The sequence below is a fragment of the Sorex araneus genome, chromosome X, assembly GCF_027595985.1.
Source record: "Sorex araneus isolate mSorAra2 chromosome X, mSorAra2.pri, whole genome shotgun sequence".
In the NCBI taxonomy this organism is placed as follows: domain Eukaryota; kingdom Metazoa; phylum Chordata; class Mammalia; order Eulipotyphla; family Soricidae; genus Sorex; species Sorex araneus.
The window spans coordinates 85230469-85255166 of record NC_073313.1 but is presented as its reverse complement, the minus strand read 5'-3'; the positions used below and the strand labels follow the sequence as shown (position 1 = coordinate 85255166).

Here is a 24698-nt window from a genome sequence, read left to right as displayed (position 1 = left end):
ATCCTTCGAGGAAGAATTAGAGTAGGGACTCTTCTAAAGCGAGCATGTGTATGTGTTTGGGAGAGGAGTTCCAGTCCTGACTGCCATATACTGTGTGATGTCAAGTAAATCTTTTGCCATCTTGTGTCCCAACTTCAGCTGAGAAGTTAAGGGATCAAAAGGCTCTGAATAGAGACTTGCACTAAACATGCTACCAAAGTTACTTTACCCACTTTCCCTACAATGTTCTGAGGTGAGCATTGTTATTCCAGAAAAAGCTGAGGTTGAATGATATTCAGTGATCTACCATCTAATACATCTTTCAGTTTTTATGCATGTATGTTACCAAGGCAATCACTGTAACCTACGCGAACAAGCTGTCAGTGCTCTGCATAAATAGGCTCCCTATATACTCAAGTTCAATTCATATCTCCCAGATACACACCCCTCCCCCCAAGGCCACCCTGTATTCATTTGCTTGTCAAGGCAGCAGTTTGGTCACTTGCAAGGGTTTCTCTTTGTACGTTTTCTAACAATTCATTCCCCTCCACCTTCAACTGAAATTGATCCCTGGCATATCAGTCTAAAATTTTTGTTCTTAGAAATCAACACAAAATTTCATTAGAAAAGAAACATTATGGGAGAAATGAACGTTGGTAACAGCCCCTTATCACAGAGGAGGAGGAATTGGCTGCAGGATGCTGCAGTGGGAGAGGAACAGAGCGGCCAGAGATAGAAAAAGGGGTCTCACAGAAACCAGATAAAAAGAAAGAATGCCAAGGACAAACTGGACCAGCCTCAAACAACCGCTCCCTCCTTTTCTCCCCCTCTCCTGCTCTGGTGCTCTGTCTGGAAGGTAAAAATGCTGCACCTAAGCTCATTTTCAGCAAGAGGGAAGAAAAAGATCCTCTTTTTCAGTGTAAGGGAAAACCACCACAAATAACATTCTTTTGTTGGTTAAGGTGCATCTAATTACTGAGGATTAAGAAGAGGGAAGGGGAGGGAAAGAGTGATTGTAGTGAGCTGTACTTAAAATGAAAACAGCACCACTGTACAGCACCTATGTGTGCCTGGAGTCAGTAGTTTCCCTCTCACTTCTCCCTTCCTCTTTCTTCTTTCTCTCCATGCCTTGAGATTTCCCTTTCTCTTGTTCACACCTCCATCACCAGTGTCTAAAATATTCCATTTTTCTCTTCTCTTTTCTCCCCATTGCTCTTTTAATGTATCCTCCACACTCCCTGTTTGTTCATTTATTTAATCCAGGAGAGGAAAAATTCAATGGGAAAGGAGTATAATTGTGTATTTAATGTCTCCTACATGTTGTCTCGAATTGTCACCAAACTCCCTTCTTTGCATCAAATGAAGATATTTAGCACCTGTGTATAAGGTAGTTTTGCTTAAGTGAATAGTGCCCTGTATATATAATGGCAGACTAGAGTGCATTTTTATAAGAGAGACTGAAGGTAAGATGGTTTAGGCAGATGCATAGCCTTCTGATTTCTCAAGGTGCCAAGATATGCAAAGGAAATAGAGTGGGTGGGAGTGGGAGACATTACTGAGACTATTCTCATCCAGAGAAGTAGAGGCCCTTGTAAGGTTTGCATGTTTGCTTTTGCTGTTCATTAAACTTTGAACAAAATGATCTCTTTGTCTCTAAGTTTGGAATAGAGGGGTCCTTTCAAGGACTGGAAACAAGGAGCTGGAATAGTGTAAGGCAAAGAAGAGAGGAGGAATTCTCTTTGAAGTCCTTGTATGCCCACAGCTAGCAAAAGTATCATTCTTTGCACCCAAGTCATGCAAATCAGGGCAGAAGGGAAAAATGAAGGGTAGCAAATAATCTGGTGTGCTGTTATCAAGGAGTTCAGGCTTTTCTACTTGGCGCTATGATTATTTCACCCCCTATTCCTAACCATCTGAACCTAACACTCCTTCACCTGCAAGGGGAAATCATGTCACATGGCCAGGAGAGGAGAAATACACAACACCCAGCAGGAGGGGCTTTTGGGTGAAATCTTGAAGAAGAGATTAGCTTTTAATAAATGGAATGGCATTTGTGGGGTGCAAGGAGAAACAGTGGGAGTAGCCTTGGGAACTTAGCAAACAGGTTTGCATAAGTCATTGAGCTTTCTGTAGCTGGAAAACTGCAGTGCATCAGCCCCTTTCTCACCAAGGAAAGACATACAACGAGAGGGGGATGTGAGCAGCAGAATTAAGCTCCAAGAAGCTCTCCCCAGGCCAGTGGCACAGGTCAAGGTCCAGCCTTAGTGTGTCGGGCAGCAGGACTGACCAGGGGACCAGTCACATCCTGGGACCCAGATGAATTCCTTAGTGAGTTCAGGGACAGGCCTTTCAGGACTTGTGTGCAACATCTTGGGAACAAAGTGAAGGATGAGGGAGCTCTGAGAAGAAATCCAGAGAAGGGGGAGGGAAAGTGGCCAGTAAGTGCTGAGCAAATTGTTTTCATGTCCCTTCCCTCAAACCCAGAGCAAGCAAACAAGATAGAGTTTTTGGAATTCTCAGAGGGGGCTCTGGAGGGGAGTGGCATTTGCATGCCATGGGGTTTTTTTAACTTTGTGGGTTCAGCCACATAGGGGTAAAAAGCCTGGCAGGACCCAATAATCCTGAGAACTGGAAGGTACAAAGTTGTCTGTGGACTGTCTGGTCCTTCTGCCCTACTTTTCATCCCTTCTGCCATCATTTAACTCTATGTATAGGGCAGGCTGCCTAGCTAGGGTTTCAGGAGTGGGGAAGAGGGAGAGCTGTATGTGGTTCCCTTAGACTGCTGGGGGAGTGTAAAGGGAAGTGGGCGGCGAGGTCTCTCTCTAATAGCAAGCAGCAGTTGGTCCTGGACCTGGCTAAATTCAGAAAAATCAAGGTATCTACAAACACAAGGGTTATGTTTCTCTTGAGTTCTTAGATTAATAGGAAAATCATAAATTATGCTAGTTATATTTTAGGTTTAGAGAATGTCTGTCATTCTCTAAGTACTCAAGTCACTGAGCTGCTAAGTAAGTAACTAGATGGGCCTTCTCAGTCCTAGTTTAGGACGTTTTCTTCTGCATCATAGCAAAGATACTCAATTTTGAGGTGAAAAAAGTTAAGCTTATAATGGTTTTTAAGTCTATTTAAATATATTTTTAAATTATCTTCGTATAATGAAAATTACCTCAAGAAAACAGTTTTCCACAGTCTTAAGCTTCTATGACAGTGGTTCCAACAGGATTTTGAAAACTAGCAAAGCTGTCAGTGTTGGGAAAGGTTCAATGAATGAGAAGCTTATGGGGGCGGGTGAACAAAGATGGAAGAGAGGAACCACACAGCATAGGCTCTGAGAACTTTTCTCGGAAGAGCTCCTTGATCAGCACAGATGGTATGGTATGGGGTAAATATCCCCTTTGGTCTTTTCTCTCATACCCACTCTATGGAAGTCCCAGCTGAAATGTTGGAGGGGCAAAAACTTGATGACCCTCTCAGCCTTTTTTTTTTTTTTTGCTTTCTGGGTCACACCCAGCGATGCACAGGGGTTACTCCTGGCTCATGCACTCAGCAATTACTCCTGGCAGTGCTAGGGGGATCATATGGGATGCTGGGAATCGAACCCGGGTCAACTGCGTGCAAGGCAAAAGCCCTACCCGCTGTGCTATCACTCCAGCCCCTCAGCCTTTAATTCAGAATCTCCTTTCTTTCATTTTCTCACTTGTAATGAATAAAGAACTAGCCTTCCTGTCACTGTCTCTGTCTCTCTCCCTGTTTCTGGGTGCATGTATCCACATGTCTGATTCATCTACCACATCTCAACTCAAGCCCTGCTCCCATCAGAAGGGCACACTCCAATTCAAATACACATTTTCTCTCACAGACATCCATGAATATACACACACCCCCCCAACACACTTACATCTCCATGTTTTTTATATGTATGTCCTCTCCCATTCACACACACTCATACACGCATGCAGAGATGGGGATACATGCACACAGAGACAGGGAGAGAGACGGAAAAAATTTCCCTCCAAATTTTATATTTGTGTATTGTTCCTCACCTTGAAAAAGCACCCTTTAGAGAATTGTTTCATTACACCCTGTTGATGAAACTATTTTTTTTGCCACACCCAGTTGTTCTCAGAGGTCATTCCTGGCTCTGCACTCAGAAATTACTCCTAGAGGTGCTTGCAGAACCATATAGGATGCTGGGAATTGAACCTGGGTCAGCTGCATATAAAGCAAATATCCTACCTGCGTAATTATCTCTCTGGCCCCTAAATGAAACAATTTTATAAAAAATTATTTTATTCATCATAACTACTGATATACCTAATAGGAATTTTTATTTTGTAAGATGATGGAGCTAAGTATAAGACAAGTGAGTTAATTTGCTCTAAGTCATGTAGTTGATGATTGCATGAACTTATATATGGTGAAGCTGGGATTTAAACCCACGTTTCATTCAAGCACTTTTAAGAATGGCAACTCGGGGGTTAGCTAGGATGACACATATGGTGCAAGGGATACATAAGGTGTTTGGTGCCTTTCTGTTTTAATCCACCTTCTCCTCTGTATTCCCATTTTCTCTTCAAAGTCTATAATTATATAAATGCATATACCATACAAATATTTTCTATGAATAATGATTATAATTAATAAATCAACCATCTATCTTTACTCAGATTTACCAATAAAATGTATACAAATAGAAACTCAAGAATCTGGGGCTGGAAAGATAGTATGGTGGGTAGGGCATCTGCCTTGCATGTACCTGACCTGGTTTTGATCCCTGGCATCCAATATGGTTTCCTGTGTACCACCATGAGTAATTCCTGAGCGCAGAGCTAGGAATAACCCCTAAGCATTTCCAGGTATGGTCCGAAACCAAACCCAAATGCAAAAGAACTCAAGAATCTAGCCACATCTTTTGGAAATATGATAACCTCCACTTATTTAGTCCCAGTTCCAGGTACCATACATTGGTGATGAACACAAAAATGTAAATGCCTTGAATTTGTGGGAAGGGTGAAGTCTGACCTGAGGAACAGCACTCTTCTCAATTATATTCCTCCATGGTATTTATGTACAAATTCAGGAAAGTCACAGCTTCTCCAGAGTCCTAGTTTGTAGTTTTCTATAAAATGGGGAAATATAATTTCCACCTATCTCCTTCTCAAGGATGGTTAATGGCATAATTCATTTATTAGAATCACGATTAGCTGTTTCAATGATGAGGCCTATATATTTTCTCTATAGCCTTTATGTTTATAATCCTATGAATATGAATGATCTCAACAAACATATTAAGCATCTCCTATGTACCAGGAAATGGAAATACTTGACATAGAGAAAAATATTTAGAAACTGAAAAGCATACTGTATATTTTTTAAAATTGTCACCTATTAATAGAATATGTTTTCAGCACAAAGTAGTAGTAGAAATAGCAATAGAAAGAAAAAGAAAAATACTTCAAAGATAAGTGATGATACAGCTTGTGATACCTATGCTCTCATACATATCAACACATACTAAGATAATAGTGGCAATATCTGTATCTTTATTTGATATCACAATAACTTCTTTACCCTAATCTTATGCCATTTATAGCATAATGATTACCTTTCACTATATGGGGATCTAGTTTGTTTATTTTATAGTCTTTTGGTGGGTACACCTGGTGGTGCTTTGGGGGCTATTTCTGTGTTCAACATTGCTCCTGGCAGTGCTTGGGGAGCAATGAAGTTAGAATCTTGGCATCCGGCATGGAAAGGATGTACTCAATCCATTGAACTATCTTTCTTGTCAGGGTTGTTTTCTCAACCAATATAATTTTAAAGAGGTATCATATGTTCTATAGAATAATGACTGTTTCTTTAACAAAAGTTATCAATTTTGGTGACTGTCTTCCTTCAGCTATGATCTTCTCTAGTTTTTCCAATCAGGTGTTGATTTTGTGTCCATTATTTTGATTTTATTATTTAGTTATTTATTATTTTTCAGCTATTAAGAGCAAAGCTGGGATCGTGAAAAGGACCAAAGAACCATGAAGAAATAGGTTCTTCTCTAGTTTCTTCGAACAAATTGCTGTGTGGTCTTGGGCCCTGACCATATCTTTATCCTAGTTTTCTGAATGAATTGTTTAGACTACTTGAAAATTTCCATTTTATCTCCAGCTCATGATATTCTTTTTTCGGAGGTATGGTTTGAGTCACACCTGAGTGTTTTCATGTATTACTCCTGGACTGGTGCTCAGGAAGTTTTTCTAGCAATTATTAAGGGACCACATGTGTGGTATCAGGGATCAGACTGGGGTTGGCCACATGTAAGGTAAGTGCTCTCGTCCTGTTTTATCTTTATGTGCCCTATTCTAATATTCCAAGAATTTCCTAAAATATTTAGAAGCCAGTTTTCTCAAATTATTTTAACAGTACTATTTACTTCTAGTTTATGGTCTTCTACTCTGGCATGATGAAGTGATTCCATGTATTGAAGAATGCAGTCCTCAAATTTAATTATCTTATGACATCACAATTGCTTAGGATAAAATAATCCATTTACTTCATTGCTGCTGCAGCTTTGTGAAATGGAGGTTATGAGATAACAACTTAAAGGCTAACACATTAATGCTCAGCAATGAATGAGGCAATGTGCCAGCACACCAAATTGGTGTCCAAGTGTTTTTATCTAGAGCCTTATTTCCTCCCCATGTTGTGATATATAAATGGGGATGCCTTTATGTATTGTCAATACCTGTAGACATTAGAATGACATAGATGCAATGATTTCTGGGTGCCAAATATTGTCCACTATGCATTTCTTAATCCCTCGGGAGATCTTGAGAAGATTAGAGCAAAATTTGGATAGTACCATCAAGTTCCCATTTTAGAAAAATTCAAATGATGGTACCATTAAAGTCTCATTTTTTTCTCATACGTGTTTACTTTTGAACACTGTATTATTCATCCCTATCTGTTTGATGGTGATGATAGAAAAAAATAAGTCCTCCAAATTGTGAAGGGTAAGGATTTATTGTTTAGTTGAAAGCATTTTTATCCTTACAATGTTTGAGTAGGTGACCTTTCTGATGTTAATTTGTTTCTCCATCTGTACTGTGCATTTAGAGAGGACATGAGCAACAAGCTTGATGATATTCATACGTATTCCCCCTTTCTGAGTTGCTGGAAACTTGATTTTTGGGGTCCCTCTGCTATTTTTCAAAAATTTCTCTCTTGGTATAAGCTAATATACTAGTTGTCTTATTGATACAAGTGAAATTACACTTTTTCCTAATTACAATGTAAAATTGCATGTCTTGAAAGGAGTCATTTTGAGATATATAGGCATTTCACTAATTTGAATGATAGCATAGTCGAGCACTTACCTTGAATGAGGTCAATGCAAGTTCGATCCCTGGCATTCCATATGGCTCCTGGAGGTAACCAGGAGTGATCCCTAAGAATAGAGCCAGGAGTAAGTCTTGAACATCAGTGGGTGTGGCCCAAACCCTCAAATAAAATAAAATTTTAGTTGATATTGAACAAATAGTTTTGAGAAGTGTTTATACAAATCACACACACACAGCCACAGTTTATGTATCATTCCTGGATGTGTTCAGGGCTTGCTCCTGCCTCTGCAATCAAGGATCACTCCTGGTGCTGCTCAGGTGATCATATGAAATACTGTGTACCAAATCCAGGTTAGCCATGTACAAGGTAAGCAACCCGCACACTAGATTATCTCTTCAGGCTTACAAAATCTAATCTTATGTAATTACTTTTGAAGTCTGGTATTTGCTGATAAACTCAGGTCTTTTGCAAAGAGCCGTTCAATCAACATGCTACTTTGGATTTGTTTTTGGTTTCATTTCTTTGATCGTACCTGGAAGTGCTCAAGAGCTTACTTCTGACTCTGGACTCAGGGGTCACTCCTGGTAGTCCTTGGTAAATCGTATGTACCAGGGATTGAATCCAGGTCAAACACATGCAAGGCAAGTGCTCTACACATTTTACTATCGCTTGGGTCCCCAACATGTTTATTTAAAAAAAGTCAAAGCTAATTATCACACATGTCTTATTTGTTTAATTCCTACACAAACAATTGAATGGGCACCATGTAATTTCGCATTTTATAGAGGTTGTCACCAAGTTCACATATTTTTCTTTTTTTGCTTTTGGGGTCACACCCGGTGATGCACAGGGGTTACTCCTGGCTCATGCACTCAGGAATTACTCCTGGCGGTGCTCGGGGGACCATATGGGATGCCGGGAATTGAACCTGGGTTGGAATTCAGTTCTACCCTCTTTACCTGCAATGATTACTACAGATATTTGTCAAATGATATTATTTTTGCAAATATACAGCATTCTAGATTGAAAATCAAGACCTTACTTTCTGATTACTTCTTGGGTATCATTATTATGGCAATGGTTACTTTGGGGCAACACTGTGGCATGCTGCAATGGGGAGAAGGGGGAGAAGAAACATAGAAGTCAGAGATGTCTTTGTACATTGTTCTGTGAAGAGCCTCTTATTGTAGTCAGGTTGAGATATTAACCCTCTCAAGAACTTGTTATATATTTCATTAGTAGTGCTGAAACTGCCAACTTATGCCCCCTCCTCACTCAGCCTACCTGTTTCTTTTCTGAGCACACTGGCCTTCCTCTGTTGTACATTTTACTGGTGCCTTTAGAGGGTTTAAGACAAGTAAAACAATGTAAATTTTGTTGACAGAACTGAAGCATATGATTACTCTTAACTTTAGCACTGTATCTCTAAGCATGAGGCAATGACAAACTATTTATTCTAAGGACTTTGATTTCCTTCGAAATTCTAAGCATGTAGGCTGACTCATTTCTCAAAGGCTTTTCTCTTTTTGCTGCAGTTTTGAGGTTTTCTTGCTCTTACCTTATTTTATTGGAGGGTGGAGGATTGATTTTCATCTTGATCTTTGCTTTAAAGAACCAGAAGAACCAGGTATATCTTTGGATAATCAGATGAGGTAATTCAATTAGACAAAATAGTTATAGTTCTAACACTGGTTTTCAACATGTGTGAATTCAGGTAAAGGGAAGTAGGGATCAATGTTTGAAAATTAGGCCAGAACTATATTGTGTGTATCAGGATAAAACCCTAAGCCAATAGATTTTGGACTGATTTCCTGAAATGATGGGTTGGGAGAGACTTAGAACTATGGTTTGGTGTTGGGTAACTACCTTTGGTTAAAATGGTCACTTTGTGGATGTGATTTGGTGGGTGGGCTTAGGCATTCACTTCTCTTTCAGGGAATAATGTTTTGAAGTTTAAAGAGTTTTAGAAAATCCATGTTAAATATTTTCAAGAAAGATTCCTTATTCTTTCTGCACTTTATGCACAGATAACTGCACTTCAGTTATCTGTCATTTGTGTTGACTTTATGCTTATTTATGTGTGTTGACATTAATGCTTATTTGTGTTGACTTTATGCTTATTTACGTGTGTGTGTTACTTTGGCCATTAAGTAAATTGAGCAAAATATAACTTTGGAAGATAAAAGGATTTTTGGGGAAAAGCTCATTTACATGGAGTTTTGAATGATAAATTTCCACCTATCCTCACTCTTACAGTCACACTATCTGATCTTTGGAACTTAAGCACCCCTCTCAAGATACGCAGAATATCTTTAAGACTATAGGAAACTCAGAAAAGTGGCATGTGACCACCTCCCTTCTTTTTAAATTCTCTGTGTCCCAAATAATCTTGCCTGTCAGGAATCAGTATACACGCACTCATCCAAATCATAAATTTTGACGCTATCTTAAGTTCTTTCCTTCCTATTACAAAAACTAATTTCTCCCTGAATTCTCTTGGTTTTACTCCAAAATCTTCTCCCTATCCAGCCCAAGTGACACTGACTCATGTCAGCTTCTCTTGCCTCTTAGACAATCTACCTCCTTTAGGTTCTCTACCCAAAACAGGCTTTTCACTGTTCTCTGTGATTTTTGCAAGCTGCAGCTTTGATTCTGTCATTCCCTGCTTAAAACACTGCAGTAGTTCCCTATGCCTTTAGAAGAAAGTCTGGCTTCTTAACACGGCTTATGGGGCCATTCATGACCTCATCCATGCCTATCCAGCTTGATCTCCTTCCATCCCCTTTATACAGCTTTAAGAATATAACACCCTCTCTTTGTCTTTGCACAAGCTGTTCTCTTTCTGTGAGTTCCCTCCACCCCCAACTTCACTATCTCCAGGCAGACTTAGATGTTTCATCCTTTCTCCTCTCACTGTACTTTGTTTATATCTTGGCCGATTGACTTATCACACAGTTTTCTAATTTGTTGCTAACCTGTGTATCTCCTCCACTGCATTGTTAAATCTTTTATGAAAAGACTACTGTTATTTTGCTCATAGTTGAATCTCTAGTTCTTGGCACAAAAAATGGGAATTTGAACAGTATTCTCTTTTTGAAAATGAATGAATGAATGAGAGAAGAAATGAATAATAAGTGTCAGGATGTGCAGTAAAAGATGCTAGGTGAGGTTCAGGGAGATTTCCATTGGGGATTTATGTGTGGTCTGGCAGCTGTATTACTTATTAAGCGCCATGGAAGAAGGGACACATAAAACAGGTTTGTCAGTACAATAAGTTAATTTTCACACTGACCATCAATTTTTACATGGGAAGTCTTACTGGAAATGGCCCAGGAATAATTCTTGTTTTGGTACAATATGATGTTATTTCCCTGAAAAATAATACAATCAAGTTGTGAAATTTCTGGTAGTAGACAAAAAGTCAAACGCAATGCAGATATGGTTGATATTTGGGTGCATTTCTTTCAGTTTTAAAAATATATGTTGCCATTGTATTTGTTGCTTAAAAACTCTCTACAAACATCACTTGATTGACTGCACTTCAATACAGTGGCCATTTCATAATGGGTATAACTAGTCATAATGAGTATAACTAGTCATAATGGGTATAACTAGTCCATAATGGGTATAACTTGCTGGACTAGTTTTTTCCTCTTTAATTTTTTACTGTATGGCTCGTGGATGTTTTTTCTGTAAGATAATTTCATTAGAATAGATTTCTAAGAGATGAAATCCTGGGTAAAAAGACACGAGGAACATTTTTGGATCAATTTCATGTGGCCAGTTCCTTTCTGGAAGAGTAGTACAAATTTACAGTGTTACTGACCTAACTTAACTAGTGAGGAAAGTGCACATTTTTACCTAACTTGGGTAGTGAGATTTATCACTGAAAATAAATATAAGACCCACAAATACTCTAAGTCATGGAAAAATATTATCTTATTTTTGTCTCAATATTCATTTTAACTTGTGATAAAAATGTGGTTGCTTATTTTTCCCTCACCATTTTCTTTGCGTTCTTACTTTTCTTCCAGATTTTTTTTTTCTTTCCTGGACTGTAGTTTCTGGGCTGGACCTTTTTTTTTTTTTTAAGTTGAATTTTTTTCTTTTTAACGAGCAACCAGAGGCAGCTCTGCTAGAGGGTGAAGCCACCTCCCAGTTTTCCCTCCCTCTTTATCACCCTCCCCTCAGAGTTCCCTCCACTAGGTCCAGTGACAATTCAGTCTTCTCACCCTGCAGTCTTGATTCTCACCCGGGTCCAGAATGGGTGATCGCTCTCCTTTTTGGAGGGTAGAAGGTGTATTATGGACCACATTCATGCTCTTTTTGGTCTTATTTTCTGCCTTCATGTTTTTAGTAAATGTCCTGGGAGGAGCCCCGGGACAGAATCCAGACGGCGGGGCGATGATGGTATCAATACACAATCTCTCGGAACTGGAGCGCCTGAAACTGCAAGAGACAGCTTACCAAGAACTCGTGGCCAGACGTTTCCTCTCCGAATTCAGACCTGAGAGAGGTGAGGAGTGTCCCGGGTGTGGAGTCCTCGTTTTCGGGCGAGGGGACCCCCCGAGGCGAGGCGGGACGGGAAAAGTTGGGGGTCCAGAAGAGTGGGTGAGGCTAGTGCCTAACCTAGGACTTGATCAGATACTCCGGGTGCCTGGGGAATTGAGCAAGTGTAAGTTGAAGGTTATACTGAATTGTGGAAGAGGTAAAAGATTAGTTAGTTGCATTGAATTGAATATTTGGGGGAGGGGGGTGTTTGAGGGGCAGAACGAAAACAAGCAGATGGTCGGGGACAGACAAGTGGATAGAGGACAGGTGAAGATGCGTTCACTGAGGTACGAGAGAACCACTTAGATGGAGCAGAGGGACACTCTGATAGAGGACGGGAACAGAGGAACTAACCAGCTGGTTTGAGAGACACGCGCCAAATCCCCGGTGGAGAGCGGGAGGTCTGTGTGGGCTCCTGGGGCGGCTGCGGGAGGTGAGCGGTGTGCTGTGCCCACCTGGGCTGTTCGTACGGAAGCCAGCGGGACTCCGCTCTCAAGCTGGGTGGAGTGTGTCCAGGAGAGGTTTCCGGAGTGCGTCGCTGATCAAATTGGGTCGCTGATCAAATTGGAAAGGAGAGCTGGGGAGTAGGAAGGGGTCGCGCAAGCGGAAGGTCGTCTCTGAGGCAATGAATGCAAATGGATAGGGTGGGGGGTGTTCTAGGTCGGCGCAGCGGACGCCGAAGAGAAAGACGGAGGCTGTGGGGGGTCGGAGCGCAGGGACTGCGGTGTCGCGTCTTCTCCCGCCGCAGCGCGGGGAGCCGACGGCAGACCTAGCGCTAGTGCGCGCGCGCACGCAGTAACTTGGCGACCCCCAACTCACAGCAACACAGTAGGCAGAACTCCTCCCCATGCCTGTTGCAGAGTTCGCGTACCAAACAGCCCTGGAAATGTTTGTCTTAAGTCTTGGGCTGAGCTATTACTGCTGCATAACAAGAGGCACCATGCGCACGAGGAATCTTAGGTTGCCTGATTCGGTTCCGTGTTTGGTTATAGGTGGGAGATGAGAGGATCGGTCGTTCTCCAAATGGGGAAACTGAGGCTGGGAGAAAGCAAACATTCTCCCTGGGCTGAAATGAGTTGTTTACCTCTACACTCCCCCATCTCTGCAGATCTATGTACTGTCATGCTTTAGTCACTTATCAAATCCTGTGTGGGTGAATGCATGTATTCTTTTTCTCTTTCCAAAGCGTTGCCCGTTGACCGTCCAAACACTTTGGAGAAGTGGATTCAGCTTCTAAGAGGACAAGAGAGAGGTGAGGGGTTCTTATGCTTTCTTTAGTGAAGAAAGGGAATGATGCACCCTTCGTATAAGGTATCCCTGACTCCTCGAAACTGGGTGGTGTCCATTGCCCTCCAAAACATCTTAAAGGATGATTTCAGGAAATGTCGAACTTGCTGCTGGCAAGCATAGCGACAGTTCCATCAAATCTGTCTGAATCACTTTGGGGTGGGTGCTCTCACTTAAAAATGAACTTTAAAGGAGGTCACCCCTGATAGAAATTAAAGACCCGGGATCTCTCTAGGTAGTTGAGTGCAGTTGAGTCCTGCCAAAACCTGGCAGGGTCTTTTGGAATCGCGCCCTGGGGGAGGGACACAGCCTCTCTGTAGCGGGAGGGGCTGACTGAGAGTGGTGGCTTAGCGAGTTACAGGCCCTGCAGTTCCTCCTGCTGTCAGTGCAGTGGAGCTTTGCCATTTTTTATACTTTCTGTCCTTGACTCCCCAGACCTTTCGCTCAAGACGTTTGGCGTCTCGCTGAAAGAGGTGCTGGTGAACGAGCTCACCCGACGCAAGCATCTGGAACTAATCGCTGCCATGCAGGTGGAAGAAGAGAACCGTCAGATTTCAGGCCGCCGTCGTCGTCGGGGAAACGTGGTGCAAAGAATGTTTGGAAATCTTCGGCGCTTTTTCAGTCGTCGTTGGGCCAGGGCCACGTTGCCCCAGGAGTTCACTCGCCGGGGTCGTCGAGTGAGTAAAACCTTCCATTTTATGGGGGGAGGCACACTGCAAGGTACTCAAGGTTGCTCCTGGCTCTGCTCTCAGGGATTACTCTAGGAGGCTGGGGGGCGGGGTGTGTGTATGACCATGTGGAGTGCCTGGGATGAAACCCAGGTCAGCAATACTGTTGCTTCGAGTCCGCCACATTTCTAAGGTGGGTGGGTCTTTCTTGAAGTGGGGCCAGAGAGTCATGGCCTGTGTCTGGAGGCCAGGGGAGGTAGTGAAGGAAAGAACAGGTTTGGGGTAATGGTGGGGCATTTTAATGGGCTTGTCAGGGAGGGAAAATCTCCTGTTAAAAAGCGACAACGTGGCACCTCTTGTTCTCCCATTGTAAGATAGTCTGGTTTGCTTCACAGGGTGCTATATCTGTGGATAGCCTGGCTGAGCTGGAAGATGGGGCTCTGCTGCTGCAGACCCTGCAACTTTCCAAGAATTCCTTTCCAATTGGCCAACGCCTGCTGGGGTCCAAGAGGAAGATGAGTCTCAATCCTATTGCAAAACAAATCCCCCAGATTGTGGAGGTTTGCTGCAGTTTCATTGAAAAACATGGTAAGGGGGTAAAAAGTGATGGGAAGCACTTCAAAGGCAAATCAGGGTGGGGGGAATCAAAAGGAAGAGCAGAAGTGGGGAAAAGGGAGGAGAGGGATGGGGAATGGGAATGGAAGTATGTAGGGAAGGCAACATTCCCTCCCTCCTCCTCTCCCCCCCACCCTCCAGGAGTTGGAAGTTAGGATGAAGATGTTGAGGGGGAGGAGGGTGGACTTGTGAGGAGAAAGGAAGCTGGATTTGCTTAGCACCCTCCTATTTTTTTCAACTTCAGGATTAAGGGCAGTGGGAATTTTCACAGAAGAGTACTCTGAGGAGAGAGTGCAGGAGGTGAGTAGACTTTAACTACACTTTTCTTCTTTGGGTAAGAAAAAGAAGGGGGAGGGGAAGATTGGTCTGTTGATCTGAGGAGGGTGTCAAGGTTGGTGGGAAGAGCAATATTTTCTTTCTAGACTCTTACCCATTCTGCCTCAGCATATTTCCAGATAACTTCACTGAAGCTTGAGACATATTGAAAGAATGGGGAGGAGGACCCCTGTGGTAAGGAGAGCAGAAAATACATGTTATCTCTCTATTTTTCTAGCTCCGTGAAGAATTTGATCGAGGTCTGGATGTAGTGCTGGATGACTCTCAGAATGTGCACGATGTGGCAGCACTCCTTACGGAGTTTTTTCGCGACATGAAAGACTCTCTGATACCAGATGATTTGCACATGTCCTTCCTCATGACAGCCAGTGAGTCTTCTCCCCTTTGTCAGACATGGCAAGAAAAACAGAGATAAACTCATGCAATGTATGGGGTTAGGGTCAGAAGTCTAAAACTACGGGACTCCCAAGAAGAAAGAGAGAATAAATAGTGGGAAATGAACCCCCCTCCTTACCAGATTGCTTCCTTTTCTCTCTGAATATTATACTATCTGTTACCTTTGAGCATTATACATTTGTTGTGTGGGAATCTCTATACAGCTACTTGAAACTCTGGGTATCCTCTACAGAACCCAGGTTCTGTAAAGGGTGGGGATCTGTTTCTTTTTGATAGAAGAACTTCCTAAGTTCCAGTGATATGAGAAAATACAAGCTGCCCGTACACTTTTTTCAAAATTCCCAGTCATTTTGAAAAAGAACTGCATCTCTTTTGGTATATGACTGCTGCAAAGGCAAGCTCATTAAAGAGAGTTTTTGTTTTTGTTTTTGTTTCTGCAGCTCTGAGGCCACAAGACCAGCTTTCTGCCCTCCAGTTGCTAGTTTATCTCATGCCTCCATGCCACAGTGACACCCTTGAGCGCCTTTTAAAGGCACTCCATAGTGTCACTGAGCATTGTGAGGATGTGATTGGCATGGATGGGCAACTGGTGAGTATCTTTGGGAAAAGGATGGGGGGTTTTAAGGGACATATTTATATTTGGCCCACTTCTATTGTTGCCTCAAATTAAATTCATTTCTGCTTTATGTTTTCTAGGTTTTTGGCAACCGTATGACTTCCACTAATTTGGCCTTGGTGTTTGGATCTGCTCTTCTAAAGAAGGGAAGATTTGGCAAGAGAGAGTCAAGGAAGACAAAACTGGGGATTGACCACTATGTTGCTTCTGTCAATGTGGTCCGTGCCATGATTGATAACTGGGATGTTCTGTTCCAGGTAGGTGGGATGTCCAGACACATTTGTTTCACAGATCTCAGTTTTTAAGACAGGGTTGAATTGTGTGCATTCTTGAGGGTGATCAAAGTAGTCACAAAATTTCTCACCCTCGAGCTGGCCCTCACTTATTAGAGAGTCATAGTCCTTGGTAATTGAGAGAGATGAATATACATTTAAAATATTTGATAAAGGCTAACATTATTAATTTTCCTGCAGGTGCCTCCCCATATTCAGAGGCAGGTTGCTAAACGTGTGTGGAAATCCAGTCCTGAAGCCATTGATTTTATCAGACGCAGGAAACTGAGGAAAATTCAGTGAGTATTTTCTTGGTTTATTTACTCTTAGCCTATGAGAGCTTCTATAGCCTGACCACCCTCCTATTAATTAACACAAGTATACAAATTAACTTACTTTTCTCATTTATTTTTAATCAGGAGTGCTCAGATTAAGATGGAAGAGGATTCTTTACTTTCTGACCCTGTGGAAAATTCTGCTGAAATTCGGGCTGCTGTTCTAGGTCAAAGCACTCCTTTGGATGAAGGTCAGTTTCCTGCCGGAGGTCAGGCACTTGGTGATGGTCAGTCCTGTGGTGATGGTCAGGCCCTTCCCGAAGGCCAGGTCTTTGATGAAGATGAATTTTTTCAAGATGTCGCAGTCAATGAAGAGCAAGAATTTGAATATCTCAATCTAGGAGTAGTCTTTGGGGAATTCCAAAATCTTGAGATATCAAATGATCTTGAGATTCAAGTTCCACATCTTGAAGGCATACCAGAGCTTGATGAAGAAGATGTTGATGATGATGATGATGATGATGATGAAATTCTGAACTTTGATGATCTTCCTCCTCTTGAAGATATTCTGGGGCCTGATCTTGAAAATCCAGATTTCATTGAAACTCCAAGATTTGAAGAAGTGCCATATTTTCATATGGTTCCTGACCCAGAACCTGAAGAAATCCCAGAATTGCAAGAAATCCCAAATCCTGACGCGCACCAAGACCAAAATCTTGAGGAAGGGCCAGCTTTTGTAAATGATCAAAATCCTGACCTTGCAGAAGTTCCCTATCTTGATGTCATCCCAAATGGTAATGAAAGTTCAGATAATGATGAGGAGCATGCAGATGCCTCAGATGATGAACATCTAAATTTTCAAGAGGACCCCAATCTTGAAGAAGTGCCAGCTCTTGATGATGTTCCAAATGATGAGGTCCTAAATGACGAGATTCCAAGTGATAATGTTCCAAATGATGAAATCTTGAATGATGAAGCCTCAAATGCTGAAGAAGTTCCAGACCATGAAGCAGCCCCAGTGGTCGATGATAGTCCAGAATCTGAAAATATTCCAGGTATTCCTGCTGGTGGTCTTGATACCCCAAATCATGAAGAATATCCAGAAATTAATGGACTTTTGTATGCTGATGAAGATCCTAATTTTGATGAGGTCCCAACTCCTGAAGTCTCTAATGATGCTTCAGAAAATACAAATCACGAAGGAGTGCCAGTAGTCAATGCAGTTGCAAGCTCTGAAGAAGACTCCAGCCCGGAAGTGATTTCAGCTCTCCTTGTGATAAACCCTGAAGCTGTTCTAGATTTTAATGATATTAATTACCAGCAAGATTCCTCAGAGGTCAGTGAGGTCTCAAGTAGTGAAGAAGTCTCAGATTATGAAGACACCTCAGCAGATGAAGAAACCTCGGATGCCAGTGAAGTCCACAGCTCTGAAGAAAGCCCTAATCATAAAGAAAATTCAGTACACAACATGGTTTCAGAGCCTGAGGATGCTGAAAATCACAGTGAAGTTGTAGATCCTCAGAAAGACCAAGTTAATGTTTCTGAGGAAGATGCAGGTAACAATGTGACTCCAGAATCTGAAGATGTCTCCATTCTCAACACAATTCCAGACCTTCAACCATACTTGGCCATCAATCTTGAAGAAATCATGAATATGGAATCAGTCCCAGTGCCTGATGATGTTGATCCTAAAGAAGTTCAGAATCCAAAATCAATCCAGTTCTATAAAGAAGATACAGATGTTATGTTTCCTGAAAATACCATCATCCTTAAAAACAAGTCTCAGCCTGGTCAAGTCATGGACTACAAGTCCTTTCCAGAGTCATTGAAGAGTGGCAGCTGCTTTCTCCCCTTCATGACATTCTGTAAGATTCTGGCTCCACCTTTGTTACTCATTTTCTTAGTAAAATTAGTTAGGTTAGTAGTAGGGTGGTGGTGGTTGTTAGGAGGTCAGCCGCTTCCCTGCCTTGATAGTGGTATTGTCCGTTTGCTCTAAGCACTGTCAGCACTCTTTCTGCTTTCTAACCTACTTCTCTCCTAGCTAACACAGTGGGCCTGGACTTGCACCTTTATTTTCTAATGTTAGAATTTGCTTTTCTAACCTGTCAAATGGGACTATCTTCTTGACTTATGCGGTGTTCAAAGTTCAAATTTAGGTCTTTAGTCCTTTAGGTACTGTGCAAATTGTAAAATCTAAAAACACAAGGAGTTAACATTGTTACTATTTTCCAGGTTCCTCTGAGGAGCCCGCTGTGCCTCCCGGCACTGCCCATTCCCATGACGATGAGGAAGGAGTGGGCAAACCCCTCATTCTGGAGCAAGAGCGCCCATTGCTCCATATGCCCCCGGAGAAGGAGGCCAAAACTGGCATCGGTTCCTTGTTTGCTTAGATGTTTTCCTTTTATATGGTGCCGGACAGGGAGAAAGGGCAGGAGTAGACCTGAGATGTCACAGGAAACATTAAGGAAAGCCTTGAATGTAAATATTTGAGGATGAGAAGGACTTCCACCTGATGCTCCAGTCAGGTTGAGAATTCCAAACGAACATCAGCCCCTTCACAAGGGCTGCTTGGTCTCTTCAGCTGGTAAAAGCAGAGTTGTTTCTGTGTCATTTCTAGTCTCCCTGGTGCTACATTGCCTTTCTCTTTTATCCCTGATCCTGGCTTTATCGCTACAGCCTTTCCTTTAATTGATGTAACATTTGTGGTAAACACCTGTCCCAGAGAAGCTCACAAATCTCTAGGTGCTTTCCCTCCATCAAAGGGGATTGCATGTTTTTCTAACTTCCTCCCAAGAGCTCCATTGGAAAGGCCTTCAAGAGGCACAGTAGGGTGTTAGGTCAGTCCTCTGACAGCTGACAATTAATGCTAAACCATGTAATATGTATTCATAGATCTATCACCACAACAACTCTGCCACCTCAGGATATTTTTTCCAAATTACTTAGACCAATGGTCTCTCAAGCAGCCACTCCCAAAATTTTGTACAAGGAAAGCACAAGTGTAAATCTAATTAACTTTTTTAGAGTCAAAAGTTAAGAGGATCAATTTGACTTTTATTACCTGGACCTCTTTCACAGAGAGCTGGCATGCACACACCATTGTCAGCAAAACACCTACCTAGGTATGGACACCTAGTTACAAGTAGTCAAAGTAATCTGACTACAATTGTTCTTACCTATCAACATTGGTAGCGCCTCCCTTCAGGATGGCACAAATTTGTAGGACATTTTCTCATAACACACAGATATGTGCTGTGAATGACAACTAAAATTGTAGCTGATATTGATGGGTAAAAACTGTTATGGTCTGTAGAACGAGTAACGCATTGTATTGAGGGATGGAAATTCATTACTCAATGGGTTAGATCTACAGAGCTCAAAGATTTGTGATTTTTAAAACTTCTCTGGCATGTAATCATTAATAAACCTCTGTATTGTGATAGCTGCATATTCATGGTTTGCTGTGTGTTTATTTTTTACTTGAAATTTTTATTGATTAGTTGGGTAGCTCTGAGTGGGCTCAAGGGGGAAAGGTTAAAAGAAAGGGGAAATGTGATGTGGGATAAAGGGAGGAGTGAAAATGTGTAAAAGAATGGAGTGGAATAAAGGGGAGAGTGATGAAGGGCTGTTAAGAAATTGAACAAAGGGGAGGAGTCAGTTGCAACAAAAGAGGAGAGACACCTTTGCAAAAGTGTTATGGAGAATATGGAATAAAGGAAACAGGTAATGAGGGAGTACAAAGGGGGAATTTGCCTGGAATAAATTAAATAGGGTGGTGGGAAATAAAGAGAAGGTGATAGAAAATAAAGGGAAAGGTGATTTGGAATTAAAGGAACAGGATGCCATGGAGTAAAAAGAAACTCATAATGGGAAAAGGGGAAGGGGGAAGGGGGTGACATGAAATAAAGAGAAAGAATGATGCAGAATAAAGGGGGACATGTGGTAGGGATAGAGGGAGGGTGATGTGGAATAAAGGGGACTCATGATAGGGACTCAAGGGCAAGAATGAGGGGAATGAAGGGGAACATGTTGTGGGGAATAGAGGTTATTTTTTGACTTGACTTTAAAGTACAGGGAGAAATGGGGCACAGAAGGAAAGAAATTGAGGGAGCAAGGAAGATGAGAAAACAAAGCAAAGGGGGAATAAAGGTCAGGGACCTCAAGTATATTGTTAATATGAGGAGTGGTATAGCTATATATTTAAAGCACAGACTCAACAGCACGGAAAACATGAGATACAAACTGCCACCACCAAACTTCATAATGTGCCTATTGAGGTGGCTGGGATGGGGCATGGGGGGAAACTGGGGAACCCGTGGTGGAGGGAAGTAGACACTAGTGGTGGGATTAGTGCTAGAACATTATACCTAAAAACAACTATCGTAACCTTCACTATCACTATCACTATCATCCTGTTGATCGTCAATTTGCTTGAGCTGGCCCAGTAACGTCTCCATTAGTCCTAGGGCAGAGATTTTAGTAGCTTTTCTTCACTCTTCCTTCCCAATGGTGCCGCATTAGAGGCTCTTTCAGGGCCAGGAGAATGAGTTACTGTATTTGGCATATAAATATGCCACTGGGAGCTTTTCAGGCTCTCCCATGAAGGCAGGAAAATCTTGGTAGTTTTCCAGGTTCTCTGAGAGGGAGAATTAAGCTATAAGATGTCTTCCAGGAGCTTGGTTTTATAGTTTATGGTATTGATTTTATAGTTGATTTTGTAGTTGGCCGTTGATGGGATTACAGGGTGCCAGGGGCAGTTTCTGGGTGTGACCGCCTAGCTACTGGAAAATGGGGGATCTGGGTGGAAGAGGCCCAGTCCTGATCTGAGCAGGCTTGGAGATCTCAGCCCCGGATCCTGCACACCTCGGTTCCTCTGCCAGTTCCTTCATGCGTGAGGCTCGTCCAAGCATGTGGAGAGTAGCCTAGAGCATGACTGTGGCTGAGTTCTGGAAGTCTTCAGCAGCTGGAGCTCTGCTCGGGGTGGGGAGGGAGACTCAATCCACATCCTCCGAGAGGCCCCAGTGAAGACAGCCAGGCACAGAGGCAAGAGACTCTGCCATAACCTTTTCCATAACCTTGTAAAAATGAAAAGGGAAGGGTTTGAGAGGAGACATAGAATAAAGTGCACACATGGTGGGGCATGTAACAGACAAATGATGTGGAATAGAAAGGAACACATGAGAGAAAATAAATAGGAATGTGAAAGAATAAAGGGGGTGATGGTGTTGAGTAATAAAAGGGAACATTTGATGGGGGAAAGAAATGAGAGATGATATAGAATAGTGAAATAAAGGGAGGCCCATGATAGAGAATTAAGGGCAGGACTGAGGGGACTGAAGGGAAATGCACCAAAAGCAGTAAAGGAGGGGGGACTCCTGGAATAAAGGGGAATGCATTATAGGGAATAGAGGGTTGGAGGCATGTGAAATGTAGGGAATCACGTGGTTAGGGATAGATGGGAGAAGTCTCATGGAATATAGGGGAAGGGTGATGGAGAATAAAGGGATTGAGTGAGATAGAATAAGGGAGTAGAATGGAATAAAGGGCCATGTCTATAACTGAATAAATAGAATGGTATGGTTTAAATAGAGTAGCCAGTTAGGGAGGGATGAAGATTAGGGTTAAGTAACAAAGTTAACAGCAAAACTGCTAAAGGGAAATGATGGGATGAGGGATAGAGAAATATCACTAGAAGTTCTCAACTAAGAAATCTTGCCTGGATTGCTGAAAAGTGTAAACCTTGAAATGTGTGAAAATATGATTTCTAAGGGTAGGAACAGAACATATTTCTGTTTGTTTTATGGGACTTTTGACATTTTTCTTTTATCAGTTTTTCCTTTTCTTTGTTTTTGGGCCACAGCTACGGGTGTTCAGGGCTTACTCTGTGCTCCTCAGGGATCACTCCTGGCAAGCTTGGTGGACCATGTGAGCTGCTGGAGATAGAACCTGGGTCAACCATGTGTAAGGCAAATACCCTACCCACTGTGCTATCTATCCATCCCTGGGAACTTTAACTTTTTTGATGTCTAAGATATTGTGACCTGCTTGGAAATTTCCTCTTGTAGGAATAGAAAATGGAATGGTCTCTTTTATTTACCTTTGCACACTTTGTTATTGTATGTTTCCTTGCATAGAATTTTACAGACAGAACCCACCCCTCAAAAACCCGTCATAATTCTGGGTCACTACCACAGTCACTGTCACTGTCATCCCATTGTTCATCGATTTGTTCAAGCGGGCATCAGTAACGTCTCTCCATGTGAGACTTATTGTTACTGTTTTTGGCATATCCAATACGCCACGGGTAGCTTGCCAGGGTCTGCCGTGCAGGTGCGATACTCTCGGTAGCTTGCTGGGATTCTGAGAGGGGTGGAGGAATCAAACATGGGTCGGCTGTGTGAAAGGCGAACACCCTACCACTGTGCTATCGCTCCAGCCCCACTTACACAGTAGTCATTATTTTTATAATAAGAATTATAATTATAATAAACACACATTGAGTTCTTCCAAAGTGTATGGCACTTTGTTAGAATCTCTCCAGCTACTAAACAGATTTTGGAGCTAGAGAGAGTACAGATGTTTCTTTTCTTTTGCACATGCTAACACAAATTTGATCCTCAGCACCCAATGTGGTCCCCCAGCACAACAGGAGTGAACCCTGAGAACAGAGCCAGGAGTAAGCCCCGAGCACTGCTGAGTGTGGCCACAAAACCAAAAATAATGTTTGTTTTCCTTCAAATAGTCACAGAAATTCCAACAGACATGCTATAGTTATCCTCAATTATATTCATTAAGAAAAATGAGACATAGGCCAAATAATCTAACTAATTTATAACCTTGTTAAGGGAAAAGCTACCAGCCTGCTAATCTGGCATGCTTTCCTTGATTAAATTGGCTCATCCACTTTAGGATTCATCCTCTGACACAAAGATGCACGTGCATCTTCAGAAATATTGGAATTTATATTTTAAGAAGCAAGATATAGGTTAATTCCTTATATATCATCTATCCATTTAGAAAATTGGTTAGATATTAACTATGATATCTCAGCACACATCCTAGCAGTTGCATTTGGGTCTGCCATATCAAAGACAGAGGAAAATGCACTATCTATTCATTCCAACTCTCTTGTTTTGTGAATAGCCCAGGGCAGGGCCTGACTGGGAAAGAACTTTTCTGAGGTTAGAGATTTGGATTAAACTTTAGTGGAGGGCCATATGCCCTTTGGTTGTTGGTTTGGTGAGAAAATTTACTTTGGAAGAGGTGCTAATAAAAACACTTTTGAAGATTATTCAAAGATTAGTATTACATTTGTATTATACAGAGAAATAATTAATTTTGGACAGGATTTCTGATTGCCATTCAAAGACTTCGTGTAGTGAAAATAGTGAAATGTGTCACAGGAGTTGCTGACTTGTTCTTTCTCCGCTTAATTTTAGAAGCAACAAATAAACCAGGTAACAGGAAAGCAGATGGTTTCAGAGTTTTACCTTTATCTCCTGGTCTTTCCTGAAACAAAGTTTTTCTCTTGATCTAAATTGCTTCCCATACATCCCTTCACAGTTCTGATTACTCAACAATGGGTGGAGGGTGAGAGAAGTGACCTTGTGTCAATTTCCCTAATAAAGAACAGCTCAATAGTCTCCTTTATCTTCTAAGTCTTGTCTTCATCCTAGGCAACCTGAACATTATCTATGTGGAAGACAAACTATGCACACCTTAGTCGGTCTCACATGCTTGCATTTAGTTTTTTAGCACCTTTTCCATCCTTCCTTGGCATCATTGGGCATGGTTTCACTTAGAAATTACCAGAATCTATACCTTGAGGAAAATATATGCAGAATGCTCCAAAACCTGTACCTCAAAGTTGTCTTCAATGATACAATGTTACTGACAAAGAAAACAGAATAAAAAAGAAATAAATGGAACTATATCAAATTAAAAACTTTCCTTAATGAAAATGAAACACAGGATAAAACTAAAATACAGCTAACTGAATGGGAAAATATTCACGCTCAACAATCAGATAAAGGGTTGATATCCACAATATATAAAGTATTTAAAAAGATCAAGAAAAAAATCCAGGAACCTCATCAAAAAAGTGTAGCGAAAATGACTTCTCTGAGGAAGACCAAGTGATGAAGGTTAATAGGCACATAGAAAAATGCTCATCATCACTTAATTTTAGGGAAATCCAAACCAGGAGGAAAATTAAATGCCATCTTATATTAGTGAGAATGGCACATGTCAAAAATACAGGGAGGGGCTGGAGCAATAGTACAGCAGGTAGGGCGTTTGCCTTGCACGCAGCCAACCCGGGTTCGTGTCCCAGCATCCCATATGGTCCCCTGAGCACTGCCAGGAATAATTC

At 41.8% G+C, this 24698-nt stretch overlaps 1 protein-coding gene across 2 annotated transcripts in view; it reads left to right on the top strand.

The window, feature by feature from the left end:
* Positions 1 to 19767, top strand: part of ARHGAP36 (Rho GTPase activating protein 36) — a 56893-nt gene extending 37126 nt beyond the window's left edge. The window contains exons 2-12 of one of the 2 annotated variants that reach the window (XM_055122039.1): positions 11669 to 11827; positions 13049 to 13114; positions 13585 to 13826; positions 14213 to 14405; positions 14677 to 14732; positions 14986 to 15136; positions 15605 to 15753; positions 15861 to 16037; positions 16254 to 16351; positions 16472 to 16578; positions 18560 to 19767. In XM_055122039.1, the coding sequence (XP_054978014.1) occupies positions 11716 to 11827; positions 13049 to 13114; positions 13585 to 13826; positions 14213 to 14405; positions 14677 to 14732; positions 14986 to 15136; positions 15605 to 15753; positions 15861 to 16037; positions 16254 to 16351; positions 16472 to 16578; positions 18560 to 18717 (1509 nt within the window). In that variant the 5' untranslated portion in view covers positions 11669 to 11715 and the 3' untranslated portion in view covers positions 18718 to 19767. Of the gene's footprint in view, positions 1 to 11628; positions 11828 to 13048; positions 13115 to 13584; positions 13827 to 14212; positions 14406 to 14676; positions 14733 to 14985; positions 15137 to 15604; positions 15754 to 15860; positions 16038 to 16253; positions 16352 to 16471; positions 16579 to 18559 lie in introns of those variants that run through there. The other variant, XM_004606423.2, reaches the window with a different exon arrangement.
* The last annotated feature ends 4931 nt before the right edge of the window (positions 19768 to 24698 follow it).